General features: G+C 41.4%; 1 protein-coding gene across 1 annotated transcript in view; it reads right to left on the bottom strand.

Moving 5' to 3' along the window:
• The window catches only part of AFF3 (ALF transcription elongation factor 3), a 327,563-nt gene that overhangs the window by 116,244 nt on the left and 192,594 nt on the right, over positions 1-18,725 (bottom strand). The window contains exons 6-7 of the mRNA XM_064710766.1: positions 16,094-16,130; positions 10,438-10,489 (exon numbers count right to left, since the gene is read on the bottom strand). Of these exons, the coding sequence (XP_064566836.1) occupies positions 10,438-10,489; positions 16,094-16,130 (89 nt within the window). The remainder of the gene's footprint in view (positions 1-10,437; positions 10,490-16,093; positions 16,131-18,725) is intronic.

Below are 18,725 nucleotides of genomic sequence, written 5' to 3'. Positions count from 1 at the left end.
AAAGTCTGCTGCTCTCAGGGAAATGCTTTTTAACTGAACTGGAGATGGGCAGCACAGCACAAGCACAAATTTAGGTACTCACAGGAATTCTTGATCTTTCAAACAATACTGAAAGAAGTCTTGCTAAAAGGCATCATGCCTGTCTATAATTATTTATGAGATCAAAATCTTCCCATGTGACAGAAGAAATCCCAAATTTTTTTAACAGTTTGTGGCAAAAGGCTTCATTGCTTTTCCATAGAAGTGTATAGAAATTGCTGTTGCTTGCAGTTATTAAAAGTATTGAAGTTTGTGCCTCATATCACATTTTTGTATGTCATAAGGAAAACATGGATTTTACACGAGCAAGGAACTGAATTGTTTCTTAAGACCAAAAGTTAAAACCAATATAGACCAGAGTAATGACAAATTGGTTTCGAGGGTATATTCTGTGATGTTCTGGGGTTCCCAGCCCCAGACCCTTTCCTTGCTCTTCGCTGCATTTGGCCTTCATCGGAACTACATCAAGACAGGTCACACATCTGGGTGCCTGCCTCATCTCTCTGGGGGACTTCAGAACAGAAGGCCCCCTCTATGCCCACTTAAATGCCACAAAAATTGGTCATCAAGCCAGGGACAAAAGGGTGATTTGCTCATTCTTTGTCTGTATTGTGCTGTTAAATACTTTAAAGATATTATTTGTGCTGATTTGTCTGCTTTGCTTTGATAGTAGGAAAGCTGATGGTGAATGTACAGGATTTTTACCCATAACTGCACTAAATTCTAATACAATTAAATATACAGTAAGTTCACATGATTATCAAGTAACAGATCAGCTCTGTTTTAATTTAGTATACCTGATTTATCACACCTCCTGGAGTGTGTCTCTGAAGAAATATGTCGAGAGACTCCTTCTCTCTACCGACAATTGCTTACAGTTTATGTCATGAAAGGGGGAATCAGCACAAATGAATCCTGACAAAATATCTTACAAAACTAATAAAAATCAGCATGCAGAAATGCCAGCTGTAATTGCACTATTTTGCCATAAAAGGTCTGTGGGCCAATCAAACCATGTGGTTGTTTTTTTTTCCTTTGGAAAAACTTAGCTTTTATCTTTGTAAGTCGGTGGTACAGTTGCCCTGATTTTGGAATGATCAGTAAGTATAACCCTTTTGAATCTCAGGAACAATATACCTCATCCAAACCTTTGTCCTGATTCATCTCCAGCTTTGATAGCTTCAGTGTGTCACCCTGCTCGCTTGTCAAATCTATCATCAGTTCTAAAACTGCCGATAAATATATTCCACATCTCTTTTGGGAGATGAGGCTTGTCTGCATGCTAAACAAAGAACAGAATGCACAAAGCCAAGATACACGCTGAGATACAATATTCTCCCTCTTAAAATACCACAGGTGAAATGATAATGTGGAAATATTCTTACCCTGAGGAAGGCAGACTCCAGTTGTAGCTTAGCAAATCAAAGACCAGAAAACTTGCTTGCAATAACATCCTAACAAATCCAAAGGGTTATTTTTTCCCAGTTAAAAAATATCCACACTCTGACTTTTAATCCAAATCCAAAGATTAAGGCAGAAGAACTTCAATAATTTGTTTAGTTACGTATGAAAAGTAATTTGTCATGAAACTGCCAGCCTGCCACTATAAAGGTTTAAAAAAATCATAGCTATTCATGGCTGAACAGTCAGACTTTTCCACACAGGAAAATTCATCATTTCAGGTTTCAGTATCTTTTTGTATTTAGCATGGCAAATAAAAAGTTGTCCACCAAGCTTGAAATGTCTCTTTTTTTCGAGTTGGTCACTCTGTGGGAGAAACAGGCGCTTCTTCAGATTCCTTTAACTTGTTCTTCGTTGTCATAAAATAAGTTAATTGCAAAATGAGGGAGCTTCTCATTCAGAATCTCCCTTACTTGTTACTAAAAAATTATATCTGTCTACCAATAAAGTATAAAACTAAGGCACTTCAGATACCAAAATCTTTCCATTCCTGGACGAGCTTTAGTGTTCAAATGTTAATAGGATGCCTGCATTTAGGGGGAAAAAAAACCCCTAAAAATCTTGGCCTGTATTCAGGCTCAAGAGTCTGTGAAACAGACTTTTTCCATACTATGACCTCAGTCTTAGGATTTCTCTTTTGCAAAATGTTAGTTATTTTTCTTGGCAGGTGGCCAGAACCCTGTATCTCTCTTTCCTCCCCTCTCACCCTCCTCCTCTCCCCACCCTCCAGGCGCACACACACCTCTCCTCTTCCCATCGCCCACAGTTCAGCCCTGAGATGGGCTAACCCCCTCATCTTTGGCTGACATGGTGTGGAGAAAACAATCAGGTTATGACATCCTGGAAGTACTGAACGCCCCCCCCAGTCATTCTTCTCTTCCTTTGGACCCATTTTGTTTTGTTTCCCTGCCCCAAAGCCCTGGGCAAAGCCAGCAGCCCCCCACACACAGCAGTGCTGGTGCCCCCGCCAAGCATCAGCTACGGCGGGTTTCAAGTTGCAGCAGCTTTCGCCCAGGGTAGAGAATTTCCAAAATGTGTTACCCTGGCAACCAGGAATTTTAGCCCAGCAAAAACCAGCACCACGCACACCGTGACTCCAACGTGCGAGACGCCGAGCTTCCATTTATCATTTTCTTCACAGAGAAAATACAGCGTGGGGTCAGTGGTGTCGTGTCTGCCTTCTTGGAGGCATTGCCAGCAAAACAGGCTTCTTCCCAGCCACCTGCACCTCCTGATTGTCCTGGCAACCCCTCTTTAGCCACTGCATTCTGAGCTAATACATAGCACATACAAAATTCCTAATTAGTCCCCTACAATTGACAAAGTCCAAGGAAAACAGTCCCTAAGAGAAAAATATGCTCTCAGTGTAATACAGGAAAACATTTCCTCAAGCATGATGATATTTTGTCCAGTTAAGTTGCTCAGCTTCACTCTAAATGGCATTTAATGAACACTGGTGATACAGAAGCATTTTTTGACTTGGTATAAAATTAGAAATGATGCCCTGCATAATATTGAGTTTTCCAATGGGACAAAAGCTGCTGTTTTGGAGTGAAGGTTCCTCTTGCATAAAAACACTTTCCCCTTCAGCTTTGAGCCAAGGGTGGCGTCAAAATGAGGGCAGCTTCCTGCAACTAATTATTTTTCCCTACCGTGTGAGGAGTACAGATAGATAGTAAAGGTGAAGGTGCTACATAAGAGGGTCTCTATCAAGGCTACTTTATAAATAAAACTCTGCATTGAGCCATAAGGGTGGTTAGTGCAAGCTATTTGTTATATCTGGTAAAAGAGAGGGATAGCATTTAAAAATAGAACAGTGAAAGCCCTATCTCACCCCATCTAAGTCAAACAAAACTTCCCCAGACCTCAGTAGTACTTTTATTTAGCATTCACCTCTGCCCATTTTTGTTGAGATCTCAAATAATGCTTTTTTGGTCTGACTCGAAATCAACAGAAGCTCAATTTTATCCCAGGAAAACCACAGCTGCAATTAAGGTAAGATTGGGTTTCCACATGTTTTCTTTCTGAACCCAACAAATGAGCTCCAACTCATCTTCTTTCAGGGAGATCATATTTTTGAGATCTTTTTATTACTTTAGGTGCTATTTAAAAATTATTTTTACTTGTATCACTTTGACTACTGTGTGTCTATATTTTTTACATGGCAAAAAGATGACCAATAATACAAATTTATTCTTTCTCCTCAACTTTGTAGACCTTAAAGACAGACTCAGTCAAGATGTGTGTGAGCAAATGTCTTCCAAAAAAATGTCTTTATAGCATTTGAAGAAAATAGACTTCTTGGTGTCAACTTACAATATGGTTTTTTTGTGAACTATCGGCAGCATTGTGCTCTGTAAACTCAAAAAATCTGTGCTCAGAAAAGGTTAGGAATTGGCAGGAAAGGTTCACATCAGCATTGTGACAATATCACAGTGACTCTGATGCATCCCACAGGTGAAATCACTTCATTTTTAGGGGTGGAAAGTTATGGTAGAATTGCATTTTTAACAGTCTATATATTTAACACACAGAGAAACACTCTGTACATGGACTAAGGGTAATATTTCAGGGAAGAGGGCAGAAAAGAGGAACTTTTTCATGGAAATTTGAGAGCTGAGGAGGGGGTTTTAAAATTTTAGCTGCCCTTGCTTGACTGGCTGAGCAGAGTGAGAATCTGGCTGTGTTATGCGTTAGCTCTGCAAGCTGAGGCTCAAGTAAACAGGTGGAATAGTGCAATGAAACCAGCCTTCTTCTTCTGCCAGAGACTTAGTTCATGGATAAACACCAGACTTTCACTTCTGCAGTTTTAAAGACCTCCATCACTCTGAAAAACACTGCCTTCATTCATCATAGTGAGGGGTTGCTTTCTTTCTTTTTTCTTTTTTCATGCACTGCATGACTTCTCTCAGAAACATTACAGATATACATTAAAAGCCATTGACATATTAAAGTTTTCAGAAATAAAAAGCCCTCAAAAATTATCATAAAGGGTGCTATTTTGTATTGGCTCCCATCCTTTGGAAGTTGTGCTTCTCAGCAAAGCAGGGGTATTGGTGGCTCATAAGCAGACTGGTGTGCCCCAGGACAGCCCTGGATAGAGCCCATGGAGTTACTAAAAGAGTTTTCACCAAATCACTGGCTGATGTGTCTGCTGCAGATGTCCTTGCCATCTAAAATGCCCACAAGCTGAGCTGTGAGAGATTAGAAAGTTGCCCCAGTATCTTAATTGGAAAGCTGAAAAGTGGATTATATCCCATAGAAGTGTGTGCTTTTTTTGGAACCATCTTCCTCACTAGCATGGATTTCACCCCTTCCATTGTCCTCCAGGCCCATCTGTTAGCTATTTTCTGGTTCAATTGACTTGATCCATCATGATTCTTTTGGCAAACAAAGAGAAGGATATTGAAGATGTACCGCTGGATGTTTTTTTCCTCCACCGTTTGCATGCTTTGTCCCTTCTCTATTTGCCATCTCTCCCTCCACTTCAGCAAGACTAAAGCCAAAGTCTTCTAATTTAAACTGTTGACCCTTGTCCCAAGACTGAAACTCTGGGGAGAGGATGGGAGAATGGTGATGGGGCAGGAGCTGCCACTGATCACCAGGTCTGCAGGCACCTGGGAAAGGCGGCAGCTTCTGCTCTCCCTTTCTCCCTACATGTGGCACTCCTCAGGACATTTACCATTTAGTACCAAAGTCTGTCTTTGAAAACTTCAACTACTACCCATTTCCTTTACTGTTCTGGGTGAGTAATCCTCAGCTTTTTTTACAGGAAATTACATTTTTCAACACTTTGTACAAATATTAATGAGATAGTGTTCAGGGTGGTCTAATTATTTTAGCTGGGGAAAAGCCCAAGGTTAACTTAAAAATAACTTGCACCAGGGCTTTCAGCGAAGTGAGGTGGGATTAAGGCTACTCTTCCAGCTCCCAATGTCCCATTGGATTGCAGTTGTTGCCTGAGAGACTTGAGGTCAAGACCCCACGTCAGCCAGATGTGAGAGGACAAGCTCCCTGAGGGCTAAGGGCTGGATGCTGAGCTGGCAGCACCTGCTCAAACTGATCGCCTGTATTTGAGACTGGCTCTCTCTGTTCTCTGCAGGCACCTTGTAACCCCTCTGCCTCAGTCTTCCCATTGCAGAAGGGGGAAGCCAGCAGGTGATTTCAGCTGTTGAAGCCACTCTGAAGATAGAAGGGGCAAGAAGGGAAGAAAGGAAGAAAGATGCACTGCAACATGAGATGCTCGTGCCAATATAAACGTGTCACATTAAGCAAGAACAGCAGTGATGTTGCTCCAACATGATGTTTCCTTCCTGAAGGAGATTCAGGGTGGTGAGAATGATGAGCAGGTGTTGGATGGGCAAGAAACTGTAGCACTAATGTCTGCAAATGGGCAGCTTAGAAGCTGCTGACTTTAGTGCTGTTAATGAAGATTCCTCTGAGCAAACCGTTCTGCACGTGATGCTGGGGACCAGTACAGGGAGGGAACAGAGCCAACATCTATTTCTGCCTGGCAAAAGCAAACAAGCCAACACACACACACACACGATCACTGTGATTCTCAGAGAGTATTAGCAAAGGACAAAACCTGCACAACTGCCATAAATTATAAAAGCCTCCCTCAATCTTAGTTAATTCTCTTGTAAAAAGGGAGGGAAAAATCTGGAGCAGCTCAGCATGAAAACAATTGTGGGAGGGTTAATAAAGAGACAGCACTGAGGTATCTGGTTGCTAGCCCTGATATCATTAAGTAAGTGCACTAGAAATGTCGAGGTAAATGCATAGCAGTGAATCACAGTCAGGCATGATTAACCTTGGGTAGTCTGAAGTGGAAATCATTTACAAACACAAAGGTAATGAAGAACATTGCAACAGACAGTACATCGAAAGTCATTCCAAGAGCAGAAGTCACGCTGGGCACTTTGTATATTTGTGCTATTTTTTAATTATTGTCATATTTTGCACGTGGGAAGATGGAAGATCCCAAATCCCTGGCTCAGGGAGGCATTTCTGTGGCCCTGCAAGGTCCTCTGAAACGTGCACTTGTTGGAATCACTTTGCTTTCCACAGAAGTGTTATAAAATTAAAAAATTTAATTACAACCATTTGAGGCTTACAGAAAGGACACACAGATCTGTCAAAAAAAGACTAAAATCATGTAACTGCAAATATCAAAGAACCAAAGACCACTCTTCCTTCATCCATGCCCATGTCTTAATGCAGCTCTCCAGATTCTGGTGGTAAAAACACTGAGAGGGAAAGAATTTTAATAAAAATCAGATGTTTTAAACAAAATTTGTGAAAGTTTTCTGACCCTTGAAAATTGACCCTCTGATCACAAAACCAAAAGAACAAAACATCACTAGATATTTCTGATCAGTCCTAAAAGTTTGGAAATGCTCAGCAAAGCTATAACCATATGACCCATGGAGAGCTATATATATTGAGTACAATGACAACAAAACCCCTTCAAATATAGAATGCTCATGGCTTTAAAAGCATTCAATGACAAGGAACATGAATCAACTGGGAAAGACTCCAGACAGCTTAACACTTCTGTATTGTTTGCACCTTTTATTGCAATTCTTTAGTGCCAGCTCAGGTGATTATTGGGAATGCCAAGGCAGTGAAAGCCATAGGAATATTGTGCAAAATGATACAGCTCTGCTTAGATTTCCTTCCCACTTTTCCATCATTCTTATTCTCCTAGATCCATCTCTGTTATCCTTAGCATTGCAAAAATTGCCTTTATTCATTTGCCTCATTAGGATGCTGGATCAATTAATATGCTTCATCATGTAATGCCTACTATTTTTTTAATGTTTAATATTATTATCAGTGGAGAGCTATGTCATAATGAGTCTGTCTAGGGAGTTAGACACACAGGAAAAGCCCCTGTGCTTAATGCTGTTCCAAATGATTCCTGTAGCTAAAGCCTCGGAACAGAGCACTGTGCATTCTGCACTCTCAGTTTGTGTACTCTGGGAGGTTACAGACAGCTCCTGCTCCTGGGGCTCCAGGTCTCAGGGTTATGTTTGTTTTTGAGGACCTGGAGCCAGTGGCAAGGCATGAGGGTTATCTTGAGGGGAGATGTCATGTTAATGCTTGGTTCACAAACGCCTCACTGCCTGATTCAGGAGGGTAATCAACCTGTCCTTTGAAGCTGCATAAATAATGTTTGGATGGAGGCAGTATATCTGCACCGGGGATGAATTAACTGCCACTGAATCATATAAGCTTGGCTAGAGTGTGAGGCTTGTAACATGCCTGAGGAAAATAAAAAATACATTTTCAAGAAAAAAACATTAATGTAATCCTCCCTATCTTTTCTGTAGTTTTCCTCTAGGCAAACATGGCTTTGGGGGAGGTTTTTTGTTGCTATTTGTTCCTGTTTGACATGGAAACGCTGATTCACAGCGAGGTGCATCCACCGTTTCTCCATGTCAGGCCTGAATGTGCCATCTCTCTCCTACATCAGTGTTGCTCCTTTTTAGCACCCCTGCCAGGAGTTGCCAGGTGGGCTCCTTTGACACTCTGAGAGGAGTGACACCTTGCAAGAGGGTACAGCCTTTTTACCCACAGGGACCCCTGGCAGCATTCCTGCCCCTTGCACAGCCCTGAGCCTTCCAGCTGGGCACTGCTGGAGCTCTTGCCCAGGCATGGTCTTCTCCAGGTGCATCAGGGCAGAGAGCACCCACCTGCAGAGAGACCAGGCTCACAGGCCCATGTGCAGGTGTGCACCACAGCTTCTCCTGGCCGTGCATCATGTGCGCAGGAGTGAGTTGCTGCAGCCCCAAAAGAGCAGAGGAGTTCTGTATTTGTGACTGCCTGAGACACCAGGGATAAAAAGCTGTCCTAGAAGGTGGTGAAAAAGAGAAGAAACCCAGGGTAGCATAAAGAGAACTGGGGCATCAGTGTGTGCCTACATATCAGTGTGGGTTACTTTCCGTCACTAAAACTCACAGATCCAGCCTTCTATTGAGTAACATGTACGTCTTTAGTTTGCTAATGGCTTTTACTTGTCTTCAGTTTCTGATCTCTGGTTTTCTCCTCTACTATTCCCAGTTTCTTATCTCTTTCTGAAAACTTGATGTTTGCAATTCCTTTTCCAACCTAACTGTATCAGTCCCACTTTCTTCTTTCTCTTTTAACACAACACTTGTTGGCTCCCTTCTTCTCATCTCCTCTTTTTTTCTCCTGCCTCCATTGCTATGGAATTTCCCTAACTGAGGAGCCTCTGGTTCCTGAATGCAGTAATTTATCAACAGTAACAAGTTGTTTCTGCCACGAAAAATTTTCTGTGAACCAATGTATGCTGTGCGGTAGCCTTAGAACATAGTAATAATTTAAAGAAAAGCATTAGAAATACACTGTATATAGTAGACAGCAGTTTCAGAAGGTACCAAGATCTCTTATTAGGCAAGGAACCTTTCACACCTAACCAGATTCTGGCACACTATATCACCCAGTATGTAGTCTCAAATCCAACCCATAACCATATTGGGGTGTACCTCTGAACCTGTATTTTGGGTTCAGAGATACCACTGTTGTGGTTCAGAAATCTTACAGGATTTTAATCTAATGCAGAAGAAAGGAACAGTCCTCATCAATAAAATACTAACTAGAAAAAACACTGTGGAGGATGGCTTGTGTTTTACATATTGCTAAATATCAGGAAAAATATATGTGTTCATTTCTCCAAAATACCTCCAGATGGCATTAAAACCCTTCTTCTTTTGGTCTTTATTGCAATATTATTTTTAAAAATTATAATTATTGAAATCATTCTATTAAATGTTCCCAGCAATCATGCTATCAGAAGGCATAAGGTTGCTAATGCTTAATTCATTTAATAAGTTTGCCTAAATGTGCTTGCATACTATAATTACATTCCACAACACAATCTGCAGGACAAGCCATTTCTTACACCGTGTCAAATCTTTTCCCAGATTAATTTCCAGAAGATTTTTAATGCGTATTTGCAGCAGAAATCAAAACGTCCCACAATAAATCACTGTTATTGTACCTCCTTCTGTGACTACTTTTGGCCATGTAACAAATGGTGACACCTTGTGAGATTTACATGATATAATGCTCTGAATTTAAATAACAGGAATCAGAAAACATAAATTATGGGCCAGATGCACTCTAAAACTCACATGACTGACTGTTACAAGAACTTCTCTCTCTCAAATGGGATTAAAAAGGTGAATGATTTTGCAGAAATTCATAATGCTCCTGCCTGGTAGTTATTAAAAGAATTCACTTATCTCGCTTAGTTTGGAAGACTGATGTTATTTTTTAATTTTTTTAGCTTGCAGCCCATCTGTTTCATAGACTGGTTGATGTTGGCAAAACAATTCAGTCTTTTGTATACTAGAGTAAAAAATGGTAAAAGCTTCTATTGTTGCACTAAAGTGAAGGTGAACACTGATATATTACAAGTGCCTGTTCCTATCTATTTCTTGACTTCTTTCGTTAATTCAAAAACATCAACAAAATCGTGAGAGACCAGAGATAACTGTAATTGGATTTCAAGTAATTCAGAGTTGAAGCTGCAGACTGCAGTCTTTTAAAATTACATCAGTACATCAAAGGCATATGTGACATGATGTTTTTTAGCAAGTGTGACAAACTCCAGCAGCATTAAGGTAATGTTGAAGTAAGGTTCTAAAGGCCAGCCTTGCCCACCCACAAAAATAATCTCATATCTATTCAGCGTGATATGGAGCCATTTCACTTGCAAGGATTGCTGACTTACCAGCATGCAGAAGTTCTAGGAATAATTAATGTTTAGTCATTATCTAAAAAGCCGTTTTGCGAAAAGAATCAGTGAAAGAGCTTTATCTTAATGAAAACAAACAAATTCTATTTTTCCCAACAGATCTGATAAAAACACAGCTGCCTTCTCCAATCTTAAACACAAATGTGACTTACGATGTATGCGTTGCGCTTTTCTCTGGGGTCTTTGGCTCTACATCACTTTTCCCTTTAAAAGAGAAGAAGAAAATGACATCAGAAATGGGTCAGTATGAAAACTGCTCAGATGTGACACATCAACGCTTTATTCACTGCTAGCACTGACCACTCCTGCCACACACACAGACAGCTGTGGAGGCAACCACAGGGGCTCTGCTGGAGCGTCTGCAAGCAGGGACTCAATCCTGACTTGACTCTTCTCGTCACTGACAAGTGCTCTGTAAATGTGGCAGAGGAACTCCACAAGAGGACGTGCTTAGAGAACACAGACCTTACCAGGGAGAGCAGACCCTGGAGCAATGGAAAGGATTTCTCTAGGGCCCTACAGCTCTGCTGTTGAGAGTGTACTCCATACAACACACACTTGCTCCAGAACCCCGCTCCAGGAACAGTAATTGTTTCATACAAAGCAAAACGGCATCAGCAGGGGACAGTAAGGCACTGATCAGGGCACAGTTCTGCCAGTGGATATTTTGGTTCACATTCATTTTGACACATTAAGGATTTGATCTTTAGCTTCTGTAGGTGGGGGCTGGGGAAGCCCTCTTTGCTATGTTTGGTTTAGGCACTCAATGCCAGGAGAATCCAAGTGCCCAAATGCTTGGGAAGCACCAGAGGTCCAAGGGATGCCTCTCTACATTTCGTTATGAATTATGTAGGTCCTGGTATGCTAGCTTGTGATGATCCCCATCCCAGGTCCAAAATAATGTATCTGCCCAACACAATTTAGTTACATAGCTCAGACAGTGGGAGGCAGGACGCTGGCAGGTGGGGTGGTGCTGCTTCTGCTGAGCCAGGCACAGTCCCTCTCCCTCCTTTCTACTGCCTGCCAAAAACCAGCAAGGCTGATGTTTGCTGTAATTATTGTTCTCTGAGTAACTTGAGAAAGCTGCACTCCAGTGTAAGATTTCTGTGTAGCTCTACCATGGATTTAGAGGGTAAGCTACTCCCCTTGAATCACCTTGAACTTGAATCCTGGGCCCAGTGAGTGTGCAGATGCTGCTGCTCTTGTGTGTTGCTGGATGCTAATAGCTGTCTACACGTGAGTTTATGTTGCCTAGCAGACAAGGAGGCACAGAGGTTGAATGTGACTGGTTTACTGATGGATGTGTTTTTCTCCATTACCATATAATGAGCTGTGTTAAGCCAAAATGCACCTATTCCTCCTGAAAAAACGTGAGAAATTCTTATTTTGGTCAGGGTGTTTTGGTGCTGCCTGATGTGCTCTCGTTGGGTTGAGTGGGTGCTGGATACCCAGTCCATGCACATGAGCATTGCACATCATCTGTTTGCTGCTGACAAAGACCTCACCCTCAGTTTCCAGAGCACAGCAGCTGTAAGGGCACCTCTGGAAAACTTGCTCTTGCCTTTAAAAGAGGCAGGACTCTGCTGCTGTACAGAAGGAAGCCGAAGGACACTCTAGACAGTGACCTTCTGGAGGTAGCTGACTTGCAGTGGAAGTTCTGAGCATCTCAAACACCTTGACACAGTGCTTTCAGATGTCATCCTCCCCTCTGGTAGGGTTTGTGTCTGTCCAGCTGAGGTGCCTAAACTTTACTGAACAGGATGGTGACCGGATGACTTCAAAACCACCAGTGCCTTTATGGACCTCTAGGGAAGCTCAGCATTCACTATAAGAGGACAGCTAAAGCCACCTAAAATTTAGGCATGAGCAGGGCATCCACACAGGATGGAGCACATCCACTCCATAACCTCTAGGTCACCCTTCACTTTCAGCAGAGACCTCAGAAACTATATCCAGATAGTGAAGTCACTGGCTAGGAAGCTGTTGCTAAAATATATTTTTGTCAGCCTTCTGGAGCCTGGAGCCCTGGAGCTCATCTGCATTATGGTAATTTGGAACAAGAAACCAACAGTAACAGTTGGCATATATTCAAAGATTTCCTATTTGTAACTTGGGTCTTTTCTAAGTGATGAATTATTACCATGAACACTGGTTTGTTTGAGTGTGAGAGGGAATATGGATTCCTGAATGCTTTGCCAGCAGAGTTCACATCAGTTCTACTTTCAGCAATGTATGTTAATGCAGCAACAAGGGAAACAGCATACGTACTGTGAGGAAACAGAATGTCTGTGATTTAGCCAAACTGGATATTAATGGATTAGTCTACTGTAAGCATTTGTAGCTGCTTTTATGCTAATTGTCACTTAACATACTTCTGTGCGGAGAGGAAGGACAGAGCCTGTACAGATGGTAGAAATGCATCAGTACAGTCTATCAGAGCAGAAAATCTGGCCATTAATGCTCTATCAGTTCTTACCAACTTCATTCTCACTTGACTGAAATGTGGAAATTTTACAAATGTGTATAGCCTAAGCATAGGTGAATGTCACAGAGATGGTACAGATAATATTTCTGGATAAGGGCATGTAAAAGGTAATTACCTGTTACAATAACTTGGCTTTTTTTACACTCACTCATGGCCAAATTAAGATTTGCTACTAAATGTTCTCTAGTATTGACTGCTTCTTATGGGCAAATTTGTGTGAACCACTGTTTTTGTTAGCCTTTTTGGAATTAACAAAAAACAGGCTACCATCCTTGCTATGGGATTGCTGTTAGCACATTTTATTTCAGATGCTAAGCACTGAGCATTTCTCCTGAAACAGGTGTGTGTCAGTGGGTGTATGCAGAAAACACACAGTGGAAACAGTCAGTCCGCAGATCCTTAGCCACAGGACTGGGAGGTCTTTGTTAGTTTCTGCCTCACCTCCACAACTTCTTACCCAACCTTTTTAGATACAAGCAGAAGATGCGACCAGACTTCTCAAATTTCAAAATAAATTTCAAATGAACTTTTGTAGGATTCCCCTGTTGAACAATGGGTGGCCAGAAAAGGAGTTTTCTCCTCTTAGTTGGAATTTTGTTGAATCACTCAACCAGATTAAATTTCCCTTTCTGGGTAACAGGGATAAATGATATTTATTGTGATGGAGTTGAATAATTTTAGCTATTATGAGTTTTTAAATGCTTTGATTTCCTTGTGAGGGAAGGATGACAGAAATGCAAATGCTATCCATGAGAAAGACAATGTTGGCAGTTGCAGTAAAACCACTGCAAATGACAGGCTCAAGAGCCACTCCAAAGAAGTCAGGGTGCAATTGGAAAAAACAGCTAATTGGGACTCTGAAGATGTGCACTTGGATAACACAATACATTGACCCTTAGAGCTCTTTCTCACAGAGTAATTTGCTAATATTTCCTGGCAGGACCTGTGGACCCATGGAGAGAGGAGCCCACACTGGAGTGGGTTTGCTGGCTGTGTGAGACCCATGCTGGAGCAGCCTGTTCCCGAAGGAACTGCTCCCTGAGGAGGAGAGACTCATCCTGGAGTAGTTTAAGAGAAGCAAAGCCTGTGGGAAGGGCTCATGAGAAGTTCATGAAGTTCATGTGGGAGGGGTCGCACACCAGAGCAGGGAACAGTGTGAGTCCCCTCCCTGAGAAGGAAGGAGTGTCAGAGACCAGGTGTGATTTGATTACCTGACTGCAGCCCCCATTCCTTGGTCCCCTGCACGGCTGGTGGGGAGGAGGTAGAGAATTTGGGAGTGATGTTGAGCCCAGCATGAAGAGATGGGTGAGGAGAAGGTGCTTTTAAAGTCTGATTTTGTTTCTCATTGTCCTACTTTGATTTGATTGGTAATAAGTTAAATTTATTTTCTCAAGTTGAGTCTGTTTTGCCCATGACAGTAATTGGTGAGTGCTGTCTACCTGTTTTTATCTCCATCCATGATCCTTTTGTTGTATTTTCTCTCCTGTGTCCAGGAGAGTAATTGGTGGGCACATGGTGTCCAGTCAGGGTCAACCCACCACACATCTAAATAACTTTTTCCCAAGTTTCTCTTGAGTTTGACATAGATGACTGGTAAACACGTTCTAACTGTGTTTAATCTGATATCTTATTCCACCACTTCAACAGGAATTCTCATGGATACAGCTCTCAGAGGCAGTCAGGCTCTCTCTGTGATGTTAGAAAATGTGTCTGGGCACCCAACAGTGATGCTAACTTTGCCACCAATGAAGAAAATATTTCTGCATGGGTCCAGCTGTTTTCCACTTGGTTGCCATCAGCTAGGCAGTACCAAGTGTAGCTTCTTCCCAGCTGCAGATTTTACTGAGCAGGATGAATGAAGAGAAGAGAAACTGGAGTATGGGGATGTAGGTGGGATGAGACAATAGGAAGTGAAGTGGGGTCGGAGACCACAGGAGTAAGAAACAGGGAAAAGTTGTAAGGTTATAGGATCAATTTTGTAATACACAGGAATGCAGGTTTCATTAAATCTGCAGAACAACCTATTTTATTCACGTGTTGCAAGAAGGAAATATTCAGCTAGGACCAAAGCTGGCCAACTACTGTGGCCTCTGATGTCATTGCAAAGCCCTCAGCTCAGCCAGTGTGTTTGTCATGCTTGTGCCTCTGCCTGTGTTTGCATAGCCCTCTCTATTATGATTCTTTTCCGCTTCTTTCTCTCATTACTGTATTCATTATTTTCTGACAGAACCTCATACCCTTTGCCTTTTATTATTTCCTTAGTGCTGGTACTTGCAGCAATATCAAACCAATGCCAGCAATTAAGTGACACCACTGCATGTTTCTTCACAACATTGTCTTCCTCATGCTGACCTTTCCCCAGTGAAGAGCCACACCATTTTAAAAGCCTGTATCTCCCAGTCTTGTCTCTCTGGATGTTTTTTCCCTCACACAGTGGCTGACCAGACCCTTTCAAAGCCCTATCTATGAGCTCAGGGCATTTTTCACCTTCAGTCACAGCCCTGCAATTTGCAAACTGGGCTTTGTGTTGGCTGATAGGTCAGGAAGCTAGCAAAATAATTCTTCTGGTTGTGATAATTTTATGTGGAAAGCAGGCTAGAATCATGTATTTTTCATATGCAAGACAACATCAACAACCATCAGAGGTGTCAAGGGAGAGGATTAATATTTTGTTTCGCAGAACAATTCAATCTTCCTGTTCAATACAGATGTTAAGTTTTTTACCACAGTTAAATGTTATAAAAGTGCTACTGATCTGCACCATGATTTGTAAACTGAAGTCTACTGGAAAGCCCTGAGCAGGAGCCACACAAGCACCCATCACTCCCCTACCCACACTGCTAGCCAAAAAGACTCATGACCCTAGGGTCTTTGAAATGTTATCTAGTGTTAGTTTGGCAAGATTTATGCACCTTATTACTGTGCAATAGCCACAAAATATACCATTGTGTATGAAAGATAAATGATTACAAGTTTTCTGCACAATTTTCTGGCAGTCTAGATATGACTGTGCAAGTAGGTCAGCTCTTTTCTGGCTTTCCAAAAAACCCACTCTTTTGCTCTTTCAGTCTTTGTCATTTACATAATGGAATAGCCATAGTGAAATGAAAACTTTTTGTTCTCCCCAGGTCACCAAAAGAGCTGACATTTTGATGGTCACTCTTCAGTTCAGCTCTCCATATTTGTCCATAGCTGAGTACTGCCTGCTGAGGCTTTGTGCTATCCCAGTCTTTCACGGATCCCTTACTTCATCAGCCACTTCTTTTTCTAAATCATTGTCTACCCCTCCACCCAATGAAGCCAGAAAATGAGTTGGTACTTACTTGTATTGCTGTGTCCTGTAGATCCCTGTTGTGACTCCTACAGTAATAACAGAAAAAAGGGAAGGTGTATTATTTTTTTGCAAATTTTTTTTGCTGCAATACTTATTGAACATAACCTTAACAGTACAAACAGCGCTGATGATTGTTCATTTGGTTTCAAAGTAATTTTCATTTACAAGAATAAGACCAATATTTATTGGAAAATCCATTAATTATTAGGTTTATAAACTTATTTCACAACAACCCCTTAATGGTGCAATTCCTTGTACAGCTGTTATGACTTTCCTGCTCACTACTCATGCATTGATCAGCCAAAACTCGTCTATTATCTTCTACAAGTTCAGATGAGAAGACAGGGGGAAGGCCAATATTGTTTCATGGACCATTGGATTCTTGAGGTAGTAGCACAGCTGGTCTTTTCGTTTTACATGTTGACATTGACAGCATCAGAGAATGAAAATACAGACTAGTTCTGGTTCCCTGAGATTACAAGGTCGACCTTGTATGACAACCGCAATATCTGTGGATGTGGTGCAGTAAATCAGATCATTTTTCCCTCAAGTGCAAATGTTACCTCACTCAGTTTTACTCACAGAATTTTTTTGCATTCACAAAAATATATATTTTAAAAGCCTATAAATACAAATATAAACCATAGCAAAAAGATAATTAAATCAAGGGAAAAAACAATACTTTGCCATGAATGGCAGCAGGAAAAGTATCCTGTATGTAACTCTGCTTCTGAATAACCCAGACACAACACACACAAGAATGCCCCCTCATATCCATGCTGCAGTTACAGCTGCAGTTAAGGCTGCCCAGAGAGGCCAGGCACCCACAGGAACACATGTGGTCATTTTTGGTGAGGAACTGGGCACTGGACCGGATCCTGGTCCACAGAGGCAGAGGGATGAGCAAAACACAGAGCTCATGGGGAGAGGAACTGCAAGTCCCAGAGAACCAAGGACGCTCTGACTTGGTTGGGCTGAGATTGTGCTGCTAAGTCACTCAGGAGAATTCCTCAGGGGCTTGGGGACCCAGGGCCTTTGTGGGCCCTCGAAACAGGCTGGCTGGACAGCAGGTCCTGGCATCCTGAGGGCTCAGCTGATCAGAATCCCTCAATCTGCACATTTTGCTCTGTCCAGACTGCATGGATGTGATCTGTAATTTCAATACCATAGTACACATGTGCAACTTACTTCCATCCTACATACCTGTAATGTCAGACGTCAAAGTTTTGGGCAAGTTTTCTAGAGTTTCTACCATCTACTGCAATATGAAAAGATCTGTACCATGTTTCACATGCCAAGAATAACTTCTCAGTAATCTGAAATTGCGTACTTTTGACAAATTGCATCAGCTTTTTGTGAATGTTTCTGATGGAGAGAGATTAAAGCCTGTTTTTTTCTCGTGACTGAATGTAATCTTAAAAAATCAAGATCAGCTTGCAGTGGTGATGTAGTGGCATGTACACCTGAATTTAAATGCTATTCTTGTAGCCAACCACACTCCCAATAAAAGTAGGCTTTTAGAGCATATTCAGTTTCCAAAACAGAGAATTTATGTACCTGGAGAAGTTCAAGGAAATACAGTAATTTTGAGGGGTATTTGTATTTGTAAAAGTGTTTGAAACTTCTAAACAAAGATCTTGCTGACTCTTTTACCTTTTCATTAACCTCAGGAAGAATGCACCTTCCCCTTTAGCTGCTAAGTACAGTTCTTGTCTCTGCCAAAGGCTAGTAAAAATATCTCACAGAGAAATACAGAATGTTCTCACTAAGGAGGAAAAAAAAGAATATAACTTTAAAAAAAGGTGAAGCCTTCATTTCTGAAGATTATTGTCCAGTGCATTTCCTCTAGCTTGTTAAAATCAATAAGAAAGGAAAAAGCAAACGAATTGCACTGGTAAAGAACAACATCACTACGATAACTTAGCATCTGCTGAGAATAATCACCCAATAGCTTTGTGACAAGAAACCAGTTCTCCTGGAGTGGCTAAATTAATTCTCAAATAACAAAATGATGGCTGATCCCATAATATCACATATACACAACCAGAAATCAAACGCCTGATCAAACTATCAAGACAAGAAATCACAGTAAAAATGAAGAAAGAGAGCAAAGCAGGCAGCAGAATTAACAGCATTTTTTTCCGCACAAGAGAGTTAATGCTTGAACATGAAAGCTCATCCAAACAAGCATCAAGTGAGCTCTTAGTTACAAATTTAATTATTCATTTAAAGTTTATTTATTAAGATGCTTTAAATAAAATTAAAATCAAGAAATGCCTGATCATTTGTACATAACAAAGTGTGGCAGAGATAGGAGAAAGGAAAGCACACACAGACTGTCACATCACACATTCAATCAATTATCCTTAAGCTTTGAAAAACAAGAAATAAAGAGACTGTCGTTGCCCCTTCCAAGTAAATTCAAGAGTACAAATTAATTCCAGAGAGAAAGAAAATTCAAAGTTAAGAGGAAATGGAACTTTTTGCCCTCCATTACATAAAGGACAGGGCTCTAGTAGTGCTCCTCCAGCAGCATAGTACTTGGAAACCTACTGGACACTACCACATGTGTCAAACCTGACCCAGACTCTCCTCCCATTCTTGTGAATCCATCCAAACCT

The sequence above is a fragment of the Zonotrichia leucophrys genome, chromosome 1 (genome assembly GCF_028769735.1).
Source record: "Zonotrichia leucophrys gambelii isolate GWCS_2022_RI chromosome 1, RI_Zleu_2.0, whole genome shotgun sequence".
Lineage (NCBI taxonomy): Eukaryota > Metazoa > Chordata > Aves > Passeriformes > Passerellidae > Zonotrichia > Zonotrichia leucophrys.
Note: the sequence above shows the minus strand (reverse complement) of the source record. Positions and strands in the feature narration are given on the sequence as shown.